The sequence below is a fragment of the Hakea prostrata genome, chromosome 6 (assembly GCF_041222555.1).
Source record: "Hakea prostrata isolate BN-2017 chromosome 6, UWA_Hpros_2, whole genome shotgun sequence".
NCBI classification, from domain to species: domain Eukaryota; kingdom Viridiplantae; phylum Streptophyta; class Magnoliopsida; order Proteales; family Proteaceae; genus Hakea; species Hakea prostrata.
The window spans coordinates 40,647,804-40,665,609 of record NC_142605.1 but is presented as its reverse complement, the minus strand read 5'-3'; the positions used below and the strand labels follow the sequence as shown (position 1 = coordinate 40,665,609).

General features: G+C 37.6%; 1 protein-coding gene across 1 annotated transcript; it reads left to right on the top strand.

The window, feature by feature from the left end:
• Positions 1 to 17,797, top strand: FTSH11 (FTSH protease 11). Its single transcript, XM_089159808.1, has 18 exons — positions 1 to 972; positions 1,567 to 1,720; positions 2,520 to 2,612; positions 2,800 to 2,888; positions 3,171 to 3,294; positions 3,832 to 3,951; positions 4,659 to 4,709; positions 4,928 to 4,989; positions 7,755 to 7,812; positions 9,194 to 9,319; positions 9,403 to 9,483; positions 10,400 to 10,529; positions 10,712 to 10,860; positions 13,315 to 13,596; positions 15,498 to 15,587; positions 15,692 to 15,745; positions 17,029 to 17,234; positions 17,324 to 17,797. Exons 1-17 carry the CDS (start codon positions 350 to 352, stop codon positions 17,164 to 17,166), a joined length of 2,424 nt encoding a protein of 807 aa, XP_089015934.1. The 5' UTR covers positions 1 to 349; the 3' UTR covers positions 17,167 to 17,234; positions 17,324 to 17,797.
• The last annotated feature ends 9 nt before the right edge of the window (positions 17,798 to 17,806 follow it).

Sequence of the window (17,806 nt, the reverse complement as noted above, 5' to 3'; positions counted from 1 at the left end):
AGGATCAACACCGGAAGAAAGAAGACGACGTCGACATATACAGAGCTCAAGTGATTTTGTGCGCGTGCGCGCTCACGCGCTTTCGCAGTCAACGAATCGTATAAGATCCATCAGAGCGCCAATTTCAATCGAGATAAGGTTTCTCTCCAAATCCTCCGTAGTCTCCTTCCTCTCATATTGGATCGTGTGGCCAAGAAGCTCGACCGTTGCTTCTTTCTTGCAGAGGGGAGGAAGAACTCAGAGAGAGAGAGAGAGAGAGAGAGAGAGAGAGTAGTTCTGATTCTCCTTTTTCTTTCACTAACTTCCTAATTTTTCAGTCTACGAAGAACATAAACCCTAATTATCATCCATGACTGCTCTGCAAGCTTCTCTTCTCTGTAGACCTTCATGTTCGCATTTATGTTATCCGAAAAGTCATCGCCTTTCGACTATTATAATTCATAACTCTTGTTCTTCGTTATGTCTCGCATTCTCATCGTCTAAATATCGCAACTGGAAATCCCGGTTTCACCGCCGTCGTCCTTTAATTGTTCGTGCATTGCCGCCTGAAAACACGAATTCAAACACTGGATCGGACTTATCTGGGAACGAGTGGATTTTGGATTCTGGAAACTTTCAGAATGGAGATGTATCAAAAGAAAATTTTGGTACTGAGGACTCGAGAACTGATCCTGAGGTATCAGTTGCTGAGACACCTAGGGAAACGATACCGGAAGCGGGAGTAGTAGTAGAGTCTGACAGTACACTAAAAAATGAAAAAAGGGGCTACAAATTTCCATTGATGGTGTTTCTAGTTGGAGTATTGGCGTCGGCAAAGAAGGGACTCGAAAAGCTTGCATCTTCAGAATGGTTGAATTGGTGGCCTTTTTGGCGGCAGGAGAAGCGGTTGGAACGGCTCCTTGCTGAAGCTGATGCAAATCCAAAAGATGTGGCAAAGCAGAGTGCCTTATTGGCTGAGCTCAACAAGCACAGGTCTCTCTGCAACTTTATATTCTTTATTGATGTTATTTATTCATTTCTGTACCTATGGGATAGGGATAGAGGAAGAGGAAAAAACCGAAGATTTCACATAGTACTTTTGATCGAAAAATCAATCTGTTTTTCATTCCCGCGTTGCAGCTCATAAGTCTGCTACTTCATTATTGCATTTTTTTTGTTTGGGGTAAACTTCATTATTGCATTTTCCTTTAACTTCTTGAGTTTTGGAGTCATCAATGCACCATGCTATAGTATGCAACTGGATATGAAGCTATAACAGGAAGAACAAAACTTCGAACATCTTGGGAAATGTAATTTTAGGTGAATTTACATTGTAGAGAGGACCATATGGTTGTTTTTGCTTTTCAGACTGTATCTTCTCTTGATGAGCTACTGTTGCGCATTAAATGGTATTGTCGAGTTGGATTGGCTCTGGTTTCTTAGTTTACTAAGATGAGTTATCTTATTGACGTATTCGAAGAGGAGATGTAGTATGGGGAGACAGTACCACTTCAAAAAGTTCTTTTACATCTTTACAAACTTATAATTCATGGTCAATAGCATTAGCGTTTTAGTTTTCCATGGCAGCCCCGAGTCTGTAATCAAGCGTTTTGAAGAAAGGGATCATGCGGTAGATAGCAGAGGAGTGGCTGAATATATTCGAGCCCTGGTGGTTACCAATGCTATAGCAGAATATCTTCCAGATGAGGGATCTGGAAAGCCTTCTGGTCTTCCTGCATTGGTAATGTTGGTTTTTCCTTGTTATTATTTTTTACTTTGTTGCTTGCATATGTAGTTGGTTGATCACACTGGGTTGTTACTTCTCTTGTTATTCCATATGTGCTACATTTTAGGTTGTAAAATCAGCAAAATATGCCTTCTGTTATGAGCAGTGGTTTCTTATCAGCTAGGATGCTTTATTTTATTTTATTTCTGTATTTATTTCATTGTTTTTTCGTTTTATGTATATCCCCCCACTTATATCTCCCTCCCTCCCCCCCCCCCCCCAAAAAAAAAAAAAAAATTTTAATAAAAATAAAAAAAGAGAAGAAAAGAAAACAAGCAAGTCTATTGCTCCCTGGGATCTTCTCCATCATCTTCTATCTTCTTTTATAGCTTTAAAATATAGAAAACTCTGCCCCTTTTTTGTTTTAGTTTTTGTTCTTTGGACCTCAGTATTCTGTTTCAGCTGCTTTTAGGTACCATTAGTACCTCACAAAATAAAGACAGTTTCCTTGAAGATTGATGAAAAAAATGTTGTATATCTCATCTTCCCATGGGAAAGTTAGAAGAAATGAACTCATGGTGCAGACACACGGACAGAATCCATTGATTTGAATTACTTCAAAGTTCAACCCTCTATTGTCTTTTCCACAATCTATCTGTACTATCATTATTAGTATCATTTTTCTGTTGTACAGCTGTACCTGTCTACCATCACTTCTCTATGCTTATAATTTATTGGATATTCTCTTCCTTTTTCCCTTATTAATGATTTTCCCAGAATCATTACCAATCATTTTGACTTCCTGCACTTGTAGTTGCAAGAGTTGAAGCAGCGAGCATCGGGAAGCATGGATGATCACTTTCTCAGTCCTGGAATTTCTGAAAAGCAGCCATTGCATGTTGTGATGGTATGGAATTATCATGCACAACTTCCTTGCTGTCTTTTAAGATTGCAAAAAGAGAGTGTTAGAAACACCAATAGTGGGTATAGGAGGACTACAGATGTTTATGTTTCCTCCAATTGGACTGGTGAAATCAAATTGTGCACTATATTTTGGTTTTGTGACTCACAGGCTGACTGTTTTCATATATTAGGTTGATCCTAAGGCATCAAATCGATCAGCACGTATAGCACAGGAGCTCATCTCAACCCTCTTGTTTACTGTTGTTGTTGGTCTGATGTGGTAATGATTTTTCTGTAGAATTACTGTTTTTTGTTTTCTTTGGTAATGTTTGTTCTTTTGTCATTGTTGTATTTGGAGATTGATTTCTTCTGTTCAATTTTGTAACAATCTTCTGGTGGTAACTCACCTGAGTTTGATCAAGACAGATGAGTTCTTGCCAGAAATTTGTATGTTTGGATTTCTAAACTCAGATCTTACTGGTTTTTGAAGTCTGAATTTTGTTGGAATCTAGAGTTTTTGGGTTTGGTTTGTTTGTTTGTTAATTTTGAGATTGGTTGCCAGGGTGATGGGTGCAGCTGCTCTCCAAAAATATGTTGGTAGTTTAGGTGGGATAGGCACCTCTGGTGTTGGCTCAAGTTCTTCATATTCTCCGAAGGAGTTGAACAAAGAAGTTATGCCAGAGAAGGTAGATGGTCAATATATATATATATATATATATATATATATATATATATATATATATATATATATATATATATATATATATATATATATATATTTTAAATTCCAAGTTAATGCTTTCAGTTTCTGATTTTCAATTGCATTTCTTTTCCTTCATGTCATTAGATTAATCTTTCTTACTTTTGCATTTCATATTGTTTGGTTGCAATAGTTTTGAGTTATGGGGTCAACAAATAGTGGATTGATTGCAATTGGCTGTAGCATCTCTTTGTAAATGCTAAGAATGTTTGGTAGTCAGGTCATGTAAAATTTTGATGGTTATGTGAGTTTGATCATGCATTCCAAGTGCACTCGTTAATTATATATTATGGAACTTGTCTTTATTAAGTAATGCAAATGCTTTGGAATTCTTTCTCACTAAACTCCTAATGAATTTCAATAAATAATTTAATACCATGATGCATTCTTTCTCTGTTGACATTCTTCGAACGCATAACTGTGGTGTATCTTCATTTGACAGACTAATTTTTTTCTTCTGCAGAATGTGAAAACCTTCAAAGATGTAAAAGGTTGTGATGATGCAAAACAGGAACTTGAGGAAGTAGTGGAATACCTGAAAAACCCTACAAAGTTCACTCGTCTTGGGGGCAAATTGCCAAAGGTCTGTTCACGTCTTCATTTTTTCTCAATAATATATGCCATAAATAACTGCTTTAAGGTAGATTCCAATACATATTGTTTGATATCATATTAGTTTGATGACTACTGAAATCTCCTGCGCGGACTAAAAGAGATAAAAGATCCATTAGTAGATGAACTTTGTATGGCTTTGTATGTAAGATCCCCTCACAAATGCACACAAATACATCCAATCCATCCCAATCCTTCCTTTCTTTCTTCACTCCTTTCCTTTCAAAGAATTCAGTTTGGTTGTGATTGATCACTCAGTTTATGCAATTAATTGAAATTGAGAATAAAAGGGCATATCCAGTGTATAAGGGCCCCTTCACTGTGGGGTCTGGAGAGTAACATTGTATACGAAGCCTTACTCCTAATTTGTGGAGAGGTTGTTTCCCAACTTGACCCCATAACTGCTTGGTTCAATGGAGCAATCTCACCTTTTTAAATTGAGTTTGAATAATAAAAATGTTGTAGGTTTGGAATCTTTGTTCCCTTCAGTTACCAAATATATATATTTTTTTATCATTGATTCATCCACCATTGATACTTCCTGTTGAGAAGTAATTCCTTTTTGAATTCTTCAAGAATTAGTAAATTATGTCTCCATTTTTGTGCATTTCCATTGGGTTTTCTTCTTCTGAATTACTCCTCAATTATTATCTGATTGTTATTTGATTGATTCTGTAGGGGATTCTTCTAACTGGAGCACCTGGAACTGGAAAGACTCTGCTTGCCAAAGTTAGTCTTTATTGCAAGTATTTGGTGCATGTCTTCCATGCATGAAATTGGATAACATACTAATATTTTTTTCTTCTGGCATTGAGATGTTCATTTTGATTATAGTAAAACTTAGATTGGAGGTCTATCAATCTGCATCCATACGTTGTAACTTCTAACTTTTTATATGCCTTTATGCTGGAGTCTTACATAAATTTGTTGCATCTGGATTTATGAAGGCTATCGCTGGAGAAGCTGGTGTACCTTTTTTCTACAGAGCTGGTTCTGAGTTTGAGGAAATGTAAGTTTTCTTGTGAGCCTACTAAGTTTTAGCTTTCTTTAGTAAAATGTAGAGTTATGTTCCAGAAGCAGAGGACAGGGAAATGCATCCTATGAACATCTTTTACTCTCATTACATCCCGTTAAGAACTGCTACATGGTAGTGCTTCCAATGGCATATAGATGAGCAAACCACACTTCCATTGTTGATTGGTCTTCTTATTGATTTCCTCTTTCACTTGTTAACCTATGCGTATGAAAATATTGATGACTTGCATCCGATGTTATGCTCTAGAGCCATTGTTTTATTTCTTTCTTATAAAATGATAAATGAATGTAGCTAAGATGTGGTTTTTGTGATGGGTTACTGAAGCCAAGAGAACGTATGAGAAAAGGAGATTGAGATTAAATTTGTGAAACAGAGGTCAATACGGAGTTTTTTGGACATTCTATATGGAAATATGGATGAAGAAGACCGATAAGGAGGTAAACTAGAGGTAGTAGAAGAAGACTTCATAGCAAGATTCCTGTGTACCCAGTGGTGGGATATGAGGTCATTTAATTGATGCATGGCATGGTGAGCCTGGCATGAGTTTAAATTTTGGATAGGCCTGAGCTAGAAGCTGCAGTGAGCGTTTACTGCATGCGTGTTTGCATCATGCAGCCACATTTGCATAGTTTACTTTTGGATAATTAATTTCCCTTCTAACTCGGTGCACCTTGTAGATTTCCTCCCAGCAACTTAAGTGGGTGATTGGTTCACTTGAACAGTTGAACCTCTCCGTGAAAAATCTCATGAGCAATGGGAAGTCAGACTCTAGATTTCTAACTGGCTTAGAATTGCTCCAAATCGGCCCATTTTCGCATTTGAGAGTTTGAACAGACCTCTTGACGTGTAAAATTGCATGTTTCATACCCAAAACTCCAAATATTTGCTTAAATCTTGAAAAGTCCTAAAATCTGCAAAAACAACATAAAACCCAAGGTAGCTCCACTCTAAGTGTGTAAAATGCATGCTTTATGTCCTATGATTTCACACATAAATGTGCTCATCAAGAATCTAACCTAGTTTTGATGCTATAGGTATAAGTACCCCCAAACAAGTTGAAATGATGCATTAGAAATCCTTCAACAAAATTAGGGATTTTAAGGTGCAATGATGTATCAGTTTGGATTGCTAGGTCATTCGGGAGATCTACGCAACTAAAGAAAGATTGAAACCATGCTAGATAATTTGGCCTAGACTAAGGGTAGTTAGAGTCTTGGAGAGTAAACCAACTTGCTCATGGGTGACCAGATTTCTAGTGAATCACATAAATCTTTGTCAGAATTTAAGAATTTTCTAACGTGATCAGAGTTTAGTTGTTCTTGGAAGAATCTGATCAACTAATCAAGACAAAAAGTTCCATGCTCAGGTCAAGAATGTGGACATCTGTCTGTATAATGAACAGCAAATTATTTTAGAAATTCAGACTTCGAAGATGGAGATTAGAACTTGGAATTTTACTTTAGCCTGTAAATTTAACTCATTGACTGGAGCTATAAAGAGGATAACAACCCCTATTTCCTTAGCAGCAGTTATAGCATCAAAACCGCAGTAAAAACAGCTTAGCTCCTTTTAGTAGCTTAATGATTTTGCTTCAGGAACAAGGTTACCTACGTCTTATAGCAACTGCATGTGTTGCTTATCTTACATGGAATATTTTATTGACTTCCTTCTTTCCTAGAAGCTCTACCCTTGATAAAATTGTTATAAGGACTTATGTAGAAGTGCATTAAGGAAGTCCACTCATGACTAAAATCAAAATGGTGCCTACCGTGTACACTGTTGAAGCTGTTAAAATTTTCCGCAGTACATAGAACAAATAGTTAGGAAATTCATATGTTCAGTTGATCTAATCATGTAATTGTATCACCATCACTTTGAAAAGGCTTCATCTTAAGAATATTTTCTGATCCTGATACTGTAGCAAGAGTCGTGCATTTGAGGTCAAATGATGTTAATTATGTTAAGGACTAAATTGCTCATTTTGTACCAAAATTGAAAAAAGAAGTTGCTTATTTCAACTTTTCTTATACTTATGGTTTAGGCTTTCTTTTCACCCCTTAGCCTCTATCTTTATCAACTTTTATCCAGAAAACTAGCTTTTAGTAATAGGTATAGCCCACCACTGTAACAAATAGGATAGGAAGCCATTTAAATCAAAATTTCTCAAAACAATAAAATACATTTATTTATGATTGCATGTCATTTTCCATATAAAAGAGCATATTGTTACCAAGTATCAAGTCAGTCATCATCTTTAGGGAAGTTTTGTGGCTATAAGAGTGGTTGTGCTTTTGCTAATTTCTCTTCCTGGACGGGGGAGGACAAGTTGTGGCGGATGTATAGGTTTCTCAAATTGTCGTATAATTTCCCAAGAAAGGCAACCAAATGACCAAAATAACAACACAACAAGCCTTGTCCCAACTAAATGCGGTTGGCTACATGGATTCTTGCCTTCCAATAAGTTCTGTTTGAGGCCATGCTAGACAACCAAATGACCCTATCCTTAAGTCTCATGACACTCTTTTCTTTTGGGTTTTATTTATTTATTTATTTATTTATTTTTGGGGGGGGGGGGGGGGGGGGCAGAGCAACCCATATGCACATCTGAACAATAATTTTCTGTTCATTTATGTGCGAGAAATGGGGTGTTTCATGAACTGCTGACTAGTTTTTTTAGTTTATAATTATGTTTATTGTTCGTTAGTATAAAGTCTTGTCATGCTACTTTTGTATGCCAGGTTTGTTGGAGTTGGTGCTCGGCGTGTACGATCATTATTCCAAGCTGCTAAGAAGAAGGTTCTCATTTTCCGACAGATGAGCTTCTTTTTTTTTAAACATGGTTTCTGTTGTTAATTTTTTTTGGGTCAAAATTTGTCAATAATCATACAAAAATTACATTTGCTTCAAGTGCGTCATTGACCTCTGACTCTTATATTTATTTCTTACACTGTTTATGGCAGTGATAATATCATGTGTAATTAGGTGTACCATTTTTTCTCTTAATTTCATCTTGAAAAAGAATTTTGAGCTCTTGGTTCCTGCAGGCCCACCTTGGCCACTGAAGCTCAAATAATTCTGGTAGAACCCAAGGGCCTCTGTCAAATATTAAATTTATCTAAAAGAGAGTTTTCCTAGTTGCAAAATAGAGCTCTGAAACTTCCAAGAAGTAGGAGAATGCATGGTAATATTCAGAGTACATTAAGCATTCATGGACATACACGAGGATGGATGCCAATAAGCTGGGGGGTTGGTAGATTGAATTAGGCTGAATTTGACGTGTTGGCATTTCAGATTGTGTTTCTATTTAAGTTGCAGAATAGCCACATCATCCTTGTTCTGTGATGCAATAAAAGAGGGCCATTCAAGAAGCCCTTCCTATGTTGGACCAAAAGCCTTTCTGCCATTGCACATTATTATTGATTTTTTGTTCTGTCATTGGTACTTAAGCTTGCAACAACACCCTGTCTCTTCTTCTTATTACTATTTCCTGGTTCTGCCCTTGGCACTTAGCTTGCAACAGACTATCATTATACAGGCTTTTGTTTCTAATTGAACGACAGGCTTATTTACATTGAGGATAATATATCGTTGCGGATAGGATGAAAAGATTTTCTATTGTGAATTTGCGACGCAATAACTCCGGATGGGAAATATAGCAGGAGTTTAATGGTCTAGTGAAAGAAAACCTGCTTGTACTTCCATGGAGATTACAGTTTCTCCATAGGACAATAGAGGCTTCACTTCCTTGAGATCTGAGAACAGTTTCCAAAATGTTGTTAAGACCAGAAGTATGCAATTTCAGTTTTATATAAATATAAAAATTAATATATGTGAGAACAGTGTAAACACCTGAAGGCTATTAATATGTAAACAATACTTGCACATGTTAGAACCTAGTTTAATAGGATGGTGGATTTTGTCAAGTGGTAATGCAAGCTTGTTGATTTAGTGGCCTTCCTCAGAAAGCATTCATAATGTGTCTTTTGTTTCACATTGCTCAATTATCTGTACTTCTTGATGACTACACGAAAAAATTATTTTCTGCATGTCTGCGTAACTCTCTATAAACCACATATAGTAGAAAGCCTTTGTGTTGTTGGTTCCAATTGAAACGCTTGCTTCTTCTTCTGGAATTCCTTTCCTAATTGTGTCTTTTGTGTTCTACTTTCATTCACAGGCACCATGCATCATTTTCATTGACGAAATAGATGCTGTGGGGTCCACTCGCAAACAATGGGAAGGCCATACAAAGAAAACGTTACACCAGCTGCTTGTCGAGATGGACGGTTTTGAGCAAAATGAGGTACATTTAAAGAAGCTGACCATTTTATTTTATTGCTGTCTCATTTCCCTTAATATCTAAAGCTAACACTGTTTCATTTGTAGGGCATTATATTAATGGCTGCAACAAACTTGCCAGATATTCTTGATCCAGCTTTAACGAGGCCTGGTAGATTCGATAGGCATGTAAGTTCCTCTTTCCAGATTAGTAGGAATTGCTTCAAGGAGGGCCCAGAGAACTTGAATCAGGAAATGGAAATTTTACTAGAATCTCTACTTTCGGCAATAAAATAAAATTTCAATGTAACGGTCTTAATTGGAAGTTTAAGAACTTCAGCTGTGCTTATTTCCATATATTTACATGCAAACTTCTTGGAAATATCTCACTAAGTATAGCAATAGAAACCTTGCTCCTTTTCTTTCTTTCTTTATTTCCCCCCCCCCCCCTGGTCAGAACTTTGAGAATATAAGCTTATTGTCATGGAAGGATTAGTTTGTGGAAGGACTTGGACTCTTCTGTTGTTGTGATTGACAGGGAGGAAAACTTTTATTAGGAAAAATAAATATTTTTCAGAGACTAGGCCATGGATGGCAAGAACGCATATGAGTAGGACATATAACACATCAAACAAGTAGAAAGAAAGAAGATAATTCAATTCTACAAGGCCCAATATCCAATCATTGTCCCTGTATTATCCACCGGCTACTTGTGGCTTATAAGTTGGCACCTTGAATGGGATGTATTCAAAAGGATGCTCATTACTGACTGCTAAAAATATGAGAAAACCTCCAGAGGCCTGTACTCCCCTATGTCTGTCTGGATATACCATAATACCTCAGTTATAAAGCAGGTCTATGATTCCATGTCTGAAAGTTCAGAAGGAACTTTTCTTTTGGCACACGAGACTTAGACATTGAGAACATTCATACCTCTTTCAGGATCTATCATCTACGTTCCAAATACAGTTGTAGTAAATATTGGTAAGTCTACCACGGAGGGTGCCTCTTACCATGTGCATGTTCTTTTCTTTTAGAAGTGGAATATAATTTAATGTTACATGGTTAAGCAGTATTGATCGAGAACTTTGCCAATGCTTTGCAGATTGTTGTTCCGAGTCCTGATGTACGGGGTCGCCAAGAAATATTGGAGCTCTATTTAAAGGACAAACCATTGGCTGATGATGTGGACATCAAATCAATTGCACGTGGTACCCCTGGGTTCAACGGTGCAGGTGTGCCTTCAAAATTGTGTTCTATTTCAATTAATGTACAAATTATTTCCCCCATCCTACAAATGTAGATTTGTGTTGCCATCCGGAACGTGCTGATGACAAGAGCTGACTCAAGCAACACAGGATAATTTTGTGAATGATGCCATCTCTGTTTCTCACATTTCTTTTCTTCATTGCATTAGATCTGGCAAATCTGGTAAATATTGCAGCCATCAAAGCTGCTGTTGAAGGTGTAGAGAAGATTACAGCGCCGCAGCTTGAGTTTGCAAAGGACAGGATAATGATGGGCACTGAGAGGAAAACAATGTTCATATCAGAAGAATCTAAAAAGGTTAGTACCAAGTTGGGGTTCAGTCTGTAATTCTGTTCTCTGATTTTATGTCTGCTTTCCTAAGCTTTATTGGCACTAGAATATAAGCTACATAAGATTTGTAGAAATATTCTCTGTGGAGGGGTTGCGTCCTCTATGGCCAGACACCACTTCTTTTTCTTTTTGTTCTTCTTCTTCCCCCCCCCCCTCCTTTTTTGGGTTTTTGCTGAGGGAAGTGGGCTTGCCAAATGACTGTTCACCTCCACCATGAGAGGAGATAGCGATCCCCCTGTGGATGCCATCACACATGCCGTGTTGCAAAGTGTCTGTGCTCCCAATAGAGAATTCTTTCCCTTATAGTTTCTTTTGCAAGACGACATGTTTGCATGGGTAACATGGTCAATCATGAAATGAGATAACAAATTTAGCTTGAAATATCAATATTTTTCTTTTCATTTAATCGGCTGAGCTTATCAAAATTTTCAGTGATTCCACCACCCAGAACCACAGCAGTATTTGTGGTTTTGGTTTTGACCAAGGACAAAAGTTAGATCTTTTCCCGTCTAAATGTCCAGTAAAAATGTACTGCTCTGTCTTTGTATTTGCTTTCAGAAACAATGGAACATACTAACTAATAAAGAGACGGATTGTAAGCCGCCTCCTACTTCCTTTTGGTTATCTGTAGGTGGTTCATGTTTCATTTGTGAAGCTTCATGAAAATTTTAATCAACTGACCATGTCCATTTTTGGACAGGTAGAATTATTAACCTCCAAATATAACCTTTTCTACTTTCCTTTTGGGATTCTTTAGACTTAATCTGTTGGCTATTTTTCTTTCTATTAAAGCACCATAGTTATCAAGGTGTCGCCTAGGCATGCTGGCCCTTTTTTGGGTCAAGGCAACCTAGGGTCGCCTAGGTGGTGATCCTTGGCGCCTTGCTTGGTGTCACCTTGGTTTTTGGTGTTCCCTATCACCTTGCTTTGTTGCCTTGAGAACTGTGCCTAGCACATCTTTTGTCTGTTTGTGTGAATGAATCGGTAAAAACGGGGGAAAAGCTTGATTCTCTGGCTTGTTGACAAGTGCTTGTGAGCTCTGTAGAGAATATAGAATGCAGTCCTAATTTGCCAAAACCAAATCTATTTTTCAGTATTAAAAAAAAAAAAAAAAAAAAAAAAAAAAGTTTGTGATAACTCTTGGAGTGTCTCCAACTTCTTTGTTGGAAACTGTTTCCTTGCCATCTATTCATCTGATTTAGTTTGCAAGAGAGAAAATATGAATTATTCATTTTTTTTTTTTTGGTGAATAAATAATTAAATTACTGATAGCAAACAAGAGCATATGTACAAAGGGGAAAGAGGGGAAAGGGGAGAAAGTCAGTCAAGGAGGGGACTGGAGAGAAGAGGAGAGTTTCCAAGAACTAACAATCAGCCTATTTCTTGGAGAATCAACAACAGGGGAGTGGGAAAGAAAACAAAGCCTCGAAGAAACATCAAAATAGATGGCATTCCAAATCATATCACGAGATTGGGATTTGGAAGTCCATCTCCTCAAATTACGCTCCCACCAAAGATGGTGGATAGTGGCGGCAAAGACAAGCTTACCCACTTGGTCACGTGATTTGGAATTATTCATGTTGGATTGAACCTATGGTATTAAGACTATTGCCATGACTATTGGATACCAAACCCAAATAAATCTGCTTGGCTTGTTTACCTTTCTGGTTGACATGAATGATCTGTTTGTGGATAATGACTAATCATGTCCAAGAATAATGGCTGGTCATATAAATGCTATGGATTCTGATTCAGGAGTACCATCAATGAGTACTGCAAATATGTGGACTTTACAAGTTAGGTCATCAGGCTTTGTATGGTGACAGTTCTGTTCTTCACATTGCTAGGTCAGCCACAGAATTTCTATTCCTTGTGGTTTTTTTCTTTTTCAAAATGTGTCTGGATCCTGGATTCTGTATGGCAACACTTGGGGAAAACATTTCTGCAATAACAAAAGAAACACAAACCTCTAATTATGTTATGGTTTATATGCAAATGACTCTTTTACCTTTATGATTTAAGTGTTCTCTTGTGCTACCGCACTTGCCGGAAGAAAAAAATTCCTTTTTTTCATTGAAGAAACACCAAATTGATGCCTCTACAATGAGGCTCAAAGGTGTCCTAAACGGCTGGTTCATGCCACAACAAGCAGATGAATGAACTGGAACACCCACACTCTCTGGTCTATTTTTGTCCCACACTGTTAAAAAACACACAAGAAACGTTTGTTCTGAATGTTCCCATACAGAACCTAGTATATTTACTTAAGTTGTTTCTTTATATGGTTATACTATATGTTGACTAATAAAATTTATTTCTGATTATGGAACTGCAAATCTCATAGTAGGACTACTAATATCTAACCCATGATATCTTACAAATAAACATTGTTTAACAACATCTGTTTACATTGCTTTTCAGCTCACTGCATATCATGAGAGTGGCCATGCAATTGTTGCATTCAACACTGATGGTGCACACCCCATTCACAAGGCAACAATAATTCCACGGGGGTCTGCCTTAGGCATGGTTACACAGCTCCCCTCAAATGATGAGACATCGGTTAGCAAGAAGCAGTTGTTGGCACGTCTTGATGTTTGTATGGGTGGGAGGGTTGCCGAAGAGCTTATATTTGGCCTGGAACATATCACAACTGGAGCAAGTAGTGATCTTCTAACCGCAACTGAGCTTGCACAGTATATGGTACTTCCTGTACTCTGTACGAGTATCTCCCATGATTTACTTGCCTATAAGAAGATCCTCATTAAGAGGTCATGAGTCCAACAATTTTGCTATGGGTCATTTCCTATTTTCAGGTTTATATTTCGATTGCTATAGACAGTCCATTCTGAAATAATATTCCTTTCCAAGTTGATAATTACACCAGAACTTTTTTCAGTATTTTAACCACCCATGGCTTTATGTATCTGAAATTGCTCTGAATGAATTTTCCCTGCATACCATAGCTGCATCTTGAATGTTGGTACTTAGGGTTATCAATTGGTAATGGCATGATCTTGCATTATTTTGTGCATGGGAGTGTGAATTGCCCTGCAAAGAAGTCGGTGTACGTACATGTATGCATCTCTATAAAGTTAAAATACCGAAATTTTTATATGCATGCAAATAAAAACTGAAAAAAAATTTGATATAGCTTGCTGAGTTTTAAGTATTGAATACCAGTCAATATGATATCAGATAATTTGCTTTCATAATATTTGGATTTTAACTTCACATTGGGGATCATTGAGATTATCTAGAAGGTGGAGCTTGAACAGGTCTTACTGATATGAACTTACGTTGGCACACCATCTTTACCTGGAAACATTTGAAAATATATGTATTTATTTATTTTTAATCCATTCTGTTCAGTAGAGGTTGAGAAGTGGATCTTTATCATCTTCTCAAGGTCTTTTGCCTTTTTTCCCCCTTTTCTTTTTGTGGGGTGGGGGTGGAATGGGTGATGGCCATCTGTCGGTTGTGGGTTTGGTTTTGCGGCTTTTTCCAAATGGTGAAATTGGCTATGTTAATTGTGGGGGTGGAATGGGTGATGGCCATCTGTTGGTTGTGGATTTGGTTTTGCCAAATGGTGAAATTGGCTATGTTAATTATCTGCCAACTAATCTGTTCACCCTCCCCCATAAAAAACACAAACCAACTAGCAATCTTACATGACCTTGAATTATTGACATACCAGGTGTAGGAAGGAGGCTGAACTTATACATTAGTACCCATGTTACCCAATATTCCTAAATACCAGCAGTCAATACAGTGAGGAGAAGAAAGTTTTAAGGAATGAAGAAGTGAAACCCAGTTTATTTTGGCAGACTTGTTTCTAGAGTCCCCTCGACCACCTGAATTTATATTATGAAGTCAAACACTTCAGGTTTGGTGAGGACCAGCCATGATATGGACAACCTCTTCCAAAAACTGTACTGCTAGAACATTATCCCCTGTAAGATGGAGAATACAAGTCACCTCCATGCCTAGCTTGGTATTAACTTCTGGAATGCAGGACCAAACAGGGGTTTGGTGAGGATTTCATCTTGTTGATCCACAGAAAAAAAATTAATGGTGTAACTATCAGCTTGTTGATGATGTCATTCTTACAAAATGACAGTCAACCTCAGTGTGTTTGGTTCCCTCATGAAACACACAGTTATCCATGATGTAAACAGCAACTTGGTTATTAGTACAAAGTACCTTACAAGGAATAGCAGCAAGTAAAAAAAAAAATCCTTTACAGATACATCTTTGATACCTAGCTGGGATAGGAAAAGAAAACTAATCAAACTAGGAAAGACAAACTAATTCCAATTTTCGTGACCAGCCACGACAAGGGCACTCGCCCTACCATGTCACCCGCCTTGTTGGATCCCCATGCTGTCATGGCACCCACATTGTATCCCCATGGTACACTATTGTAACTTTTAACAATGCATGCATGGTTCTTTTATAAATGATATACTAGGTACTTGTCATTTTGGACCATAATAATATACCTGGTTGTGTTCTGAAATGTTTTAGGCAAGCCAAATCATACTGATTGCACTCTATCCTTGGCATAGTCGTTGTAACATTTTATGGTCAACCTTTTCTGACAGGTATCAAGTTGTGGAATGAGTGAAACTATTGGACCAGTTTATATCAAAGAGCGACCAAGTTCAGAGATGCAATCACGCATTGATGCAGAAGTATGTCCTTGATTCTTGAGTTGTTGGACTGGTTGGTTGTCTTTTGTTTTCTTAGGCGATGTAGATACACTCTTGAGTTTCTGACTGTCGTCTGAATTTTGCAGGTTGTAAAACTCCTAAGAGAAGCATATGATCGTGTGAAAGCCCTCTTGAAGAAGGTATGTCTAAGTGATTGCCTTAATTTGGAATGGTTGAAACTAAATTAGTCAGCATATGCGGTGAAAATTTTGTTTTGCCTAGTCCTCGAACACTTGCTTTAAATCGTGAGCAGGCAATGAATGTTTCTAGGATTTGTCCTTGTCACACTTTTATTTCCCCCCCCCCCCCCAAACCTGCCAAAAAAAAAAAAAGAAGAGCAAATTGCACTGGCACCCTAAAATGGAGGCCTTGAAGCACTGACACCCCACTTTATGTTTAAAAAGCACAGAGACCCCAAAATTGGATTTTTATTGGATATATTTATCAAATTTATCACTGAAAAGAGTTAAATTACTGTTTATTTTCAAAAATATCCCTATAATAAACAGTGTTTGCAAGGTTTTCAGGGATAAATTGGAAAAATATATTCAATGAAAATCCAATTTTGGGGTCTCTGTGATTTTTAAATTTAAAGTGGGGTATCAATGCTTTAAGGCCTCCATTTTGGGGTGCCAGTGCAATTTGCTCAAAAAAAAAGAACACTAATAGGGGGGGTTGTTGGTCAGACAGGGAGAGGTCTAAGGTTACTTTGCTTGCATTCTCCTGGTACACATGAATGTTTCTGGCATTTGAGCGATGCCTGTAGATTTGTCCACCTTGCATGTGTTTTGGTGGCATAGTACCATTACACGAAATTGCCTTGTCCAGTAGTTTACTTGATTGTGTGGGTTCTGTTTTTTCTTCTTTCGGGTGAAAGATTGTGTTGATTCTATCTGTTAGACATTTTGTCTTTTTATGGGACTTGCTTCCATTTTTGAATCAGTTTTTGGCTATAGGAGTCAAGTGTTCCAGGTCACCTGCGACTGCATAATGTTTGTGTTGGTTAGTTGTAGGTTTTCATTTCTATGTGCACTTCTTGGGTGTGCTTTGAAAGTTCCACTGAATTTTTGTGCTTGATATTCCTAATTTCTTGGAGCAGTTTATTGGCCGAGTCTGGTATTAGGTTACCTGGTCTGGGGAAAACATTAAAATTTGCTTCTTGTTGCTGTTCACAGCATCAGACGCGAATGCTGAAATACCTCGGTGCTTAAAATTGGTGGTGTTAAAAGAGAATCATATTGATTTTCATGGGAACTATGTTAATATACAGGAGTAACATTTTCTTTGAATTCATTTATTTGATATGGTTTGTATCCATTGTCCTTTTCTACCTTCGGAACTTGAGAACACCCTAGTGTTCTGTAAAGAAGCAAGAGGTGTAATGAGTTGGTACTAACTAGCTGTTTGTTTGGCATATTTTCAGCATGAGAAGGCATTACATGCACTTGCAAATGCGCTACTCGAGTATGAGACATTAGGTGCAGAAGAAATCAAAAAGATTCTTCTTCCTTCTGGGGAAGGCCAGCTTTCTGAGCAACAAGAAGAGTTAGCATTGACTTGAAAGCTGCGGTTTGTGATGTAGTCTCCAATTTAGGGGGGCCAATGTACAGTTCATGCAAAGCATTTAAGGTAATTAATTTAATAAAGTTTCCAATTTTCCACTGTTTTCATTTTTCTTGTATACTAATACGAAGACTCGACTCCCAACGCTCAAACAGAACAAGAGGAAAAACACAGGCACACAACCTGCACTTAAAAGCTTCGCTTCTCATAACAGTTGGAAGGGAATGTACCTGGTAAAATTATTGATGATAGCTACTTATAGCAAGCAAGCAAGAAAGACAAGGGGGAGGTTTAGGCCTGCTGTCAGCTTCATGATTATAGACTTTGGTGCCTGAGGGTTACCGATCGTGAACTAAACCTTCTGCATGCTTGATCGACCCAAGCAACAATACCATAAACTAACCTGATGATCCAACGAGAGTTTAGACCAACACTTACTGATTGTAGGGTATTGCCAGTTGGCAGCCTGGGCATTGTATCTTCTCTTTGGAACCGCACCCGTAGCAGCTCTATTCTTCCATTTCTCATCATTCATTAAAATTTATTTTTGTTTTAATTTTTGCTTAAATGGCATTTGAGAAACTGTTTTTCTTGGGCTGAGACCCAGATCCGTGCATCGTTTGAAAACCTGGAAACGG

Excerpts from the sequence above, each read along its gene's own strand:
- FTSH11 (XM_089159808.1), top strand. The coding sequence starts at position 350 with ATGACTGCTCTGCAAGCTTCTCTTCTCTGTAGACCTTCATGTTCGCAT. Across the intron at positions 2,613-2,799 it reads AGCCATTGCATGTTGTGATG|GTTGATCCTAAGGCATCAAA; the intron begins GTATGGAATTAT and ends TTCATATATTAG. Across the intron at positions 3,952-4,658 it reads TTGGGGGCAAATTGCCAAAG|GGGATTCTTCTAACTGGAGC; the intron begins GTCTGTTCACGT and ends TTGATTCTGTAG.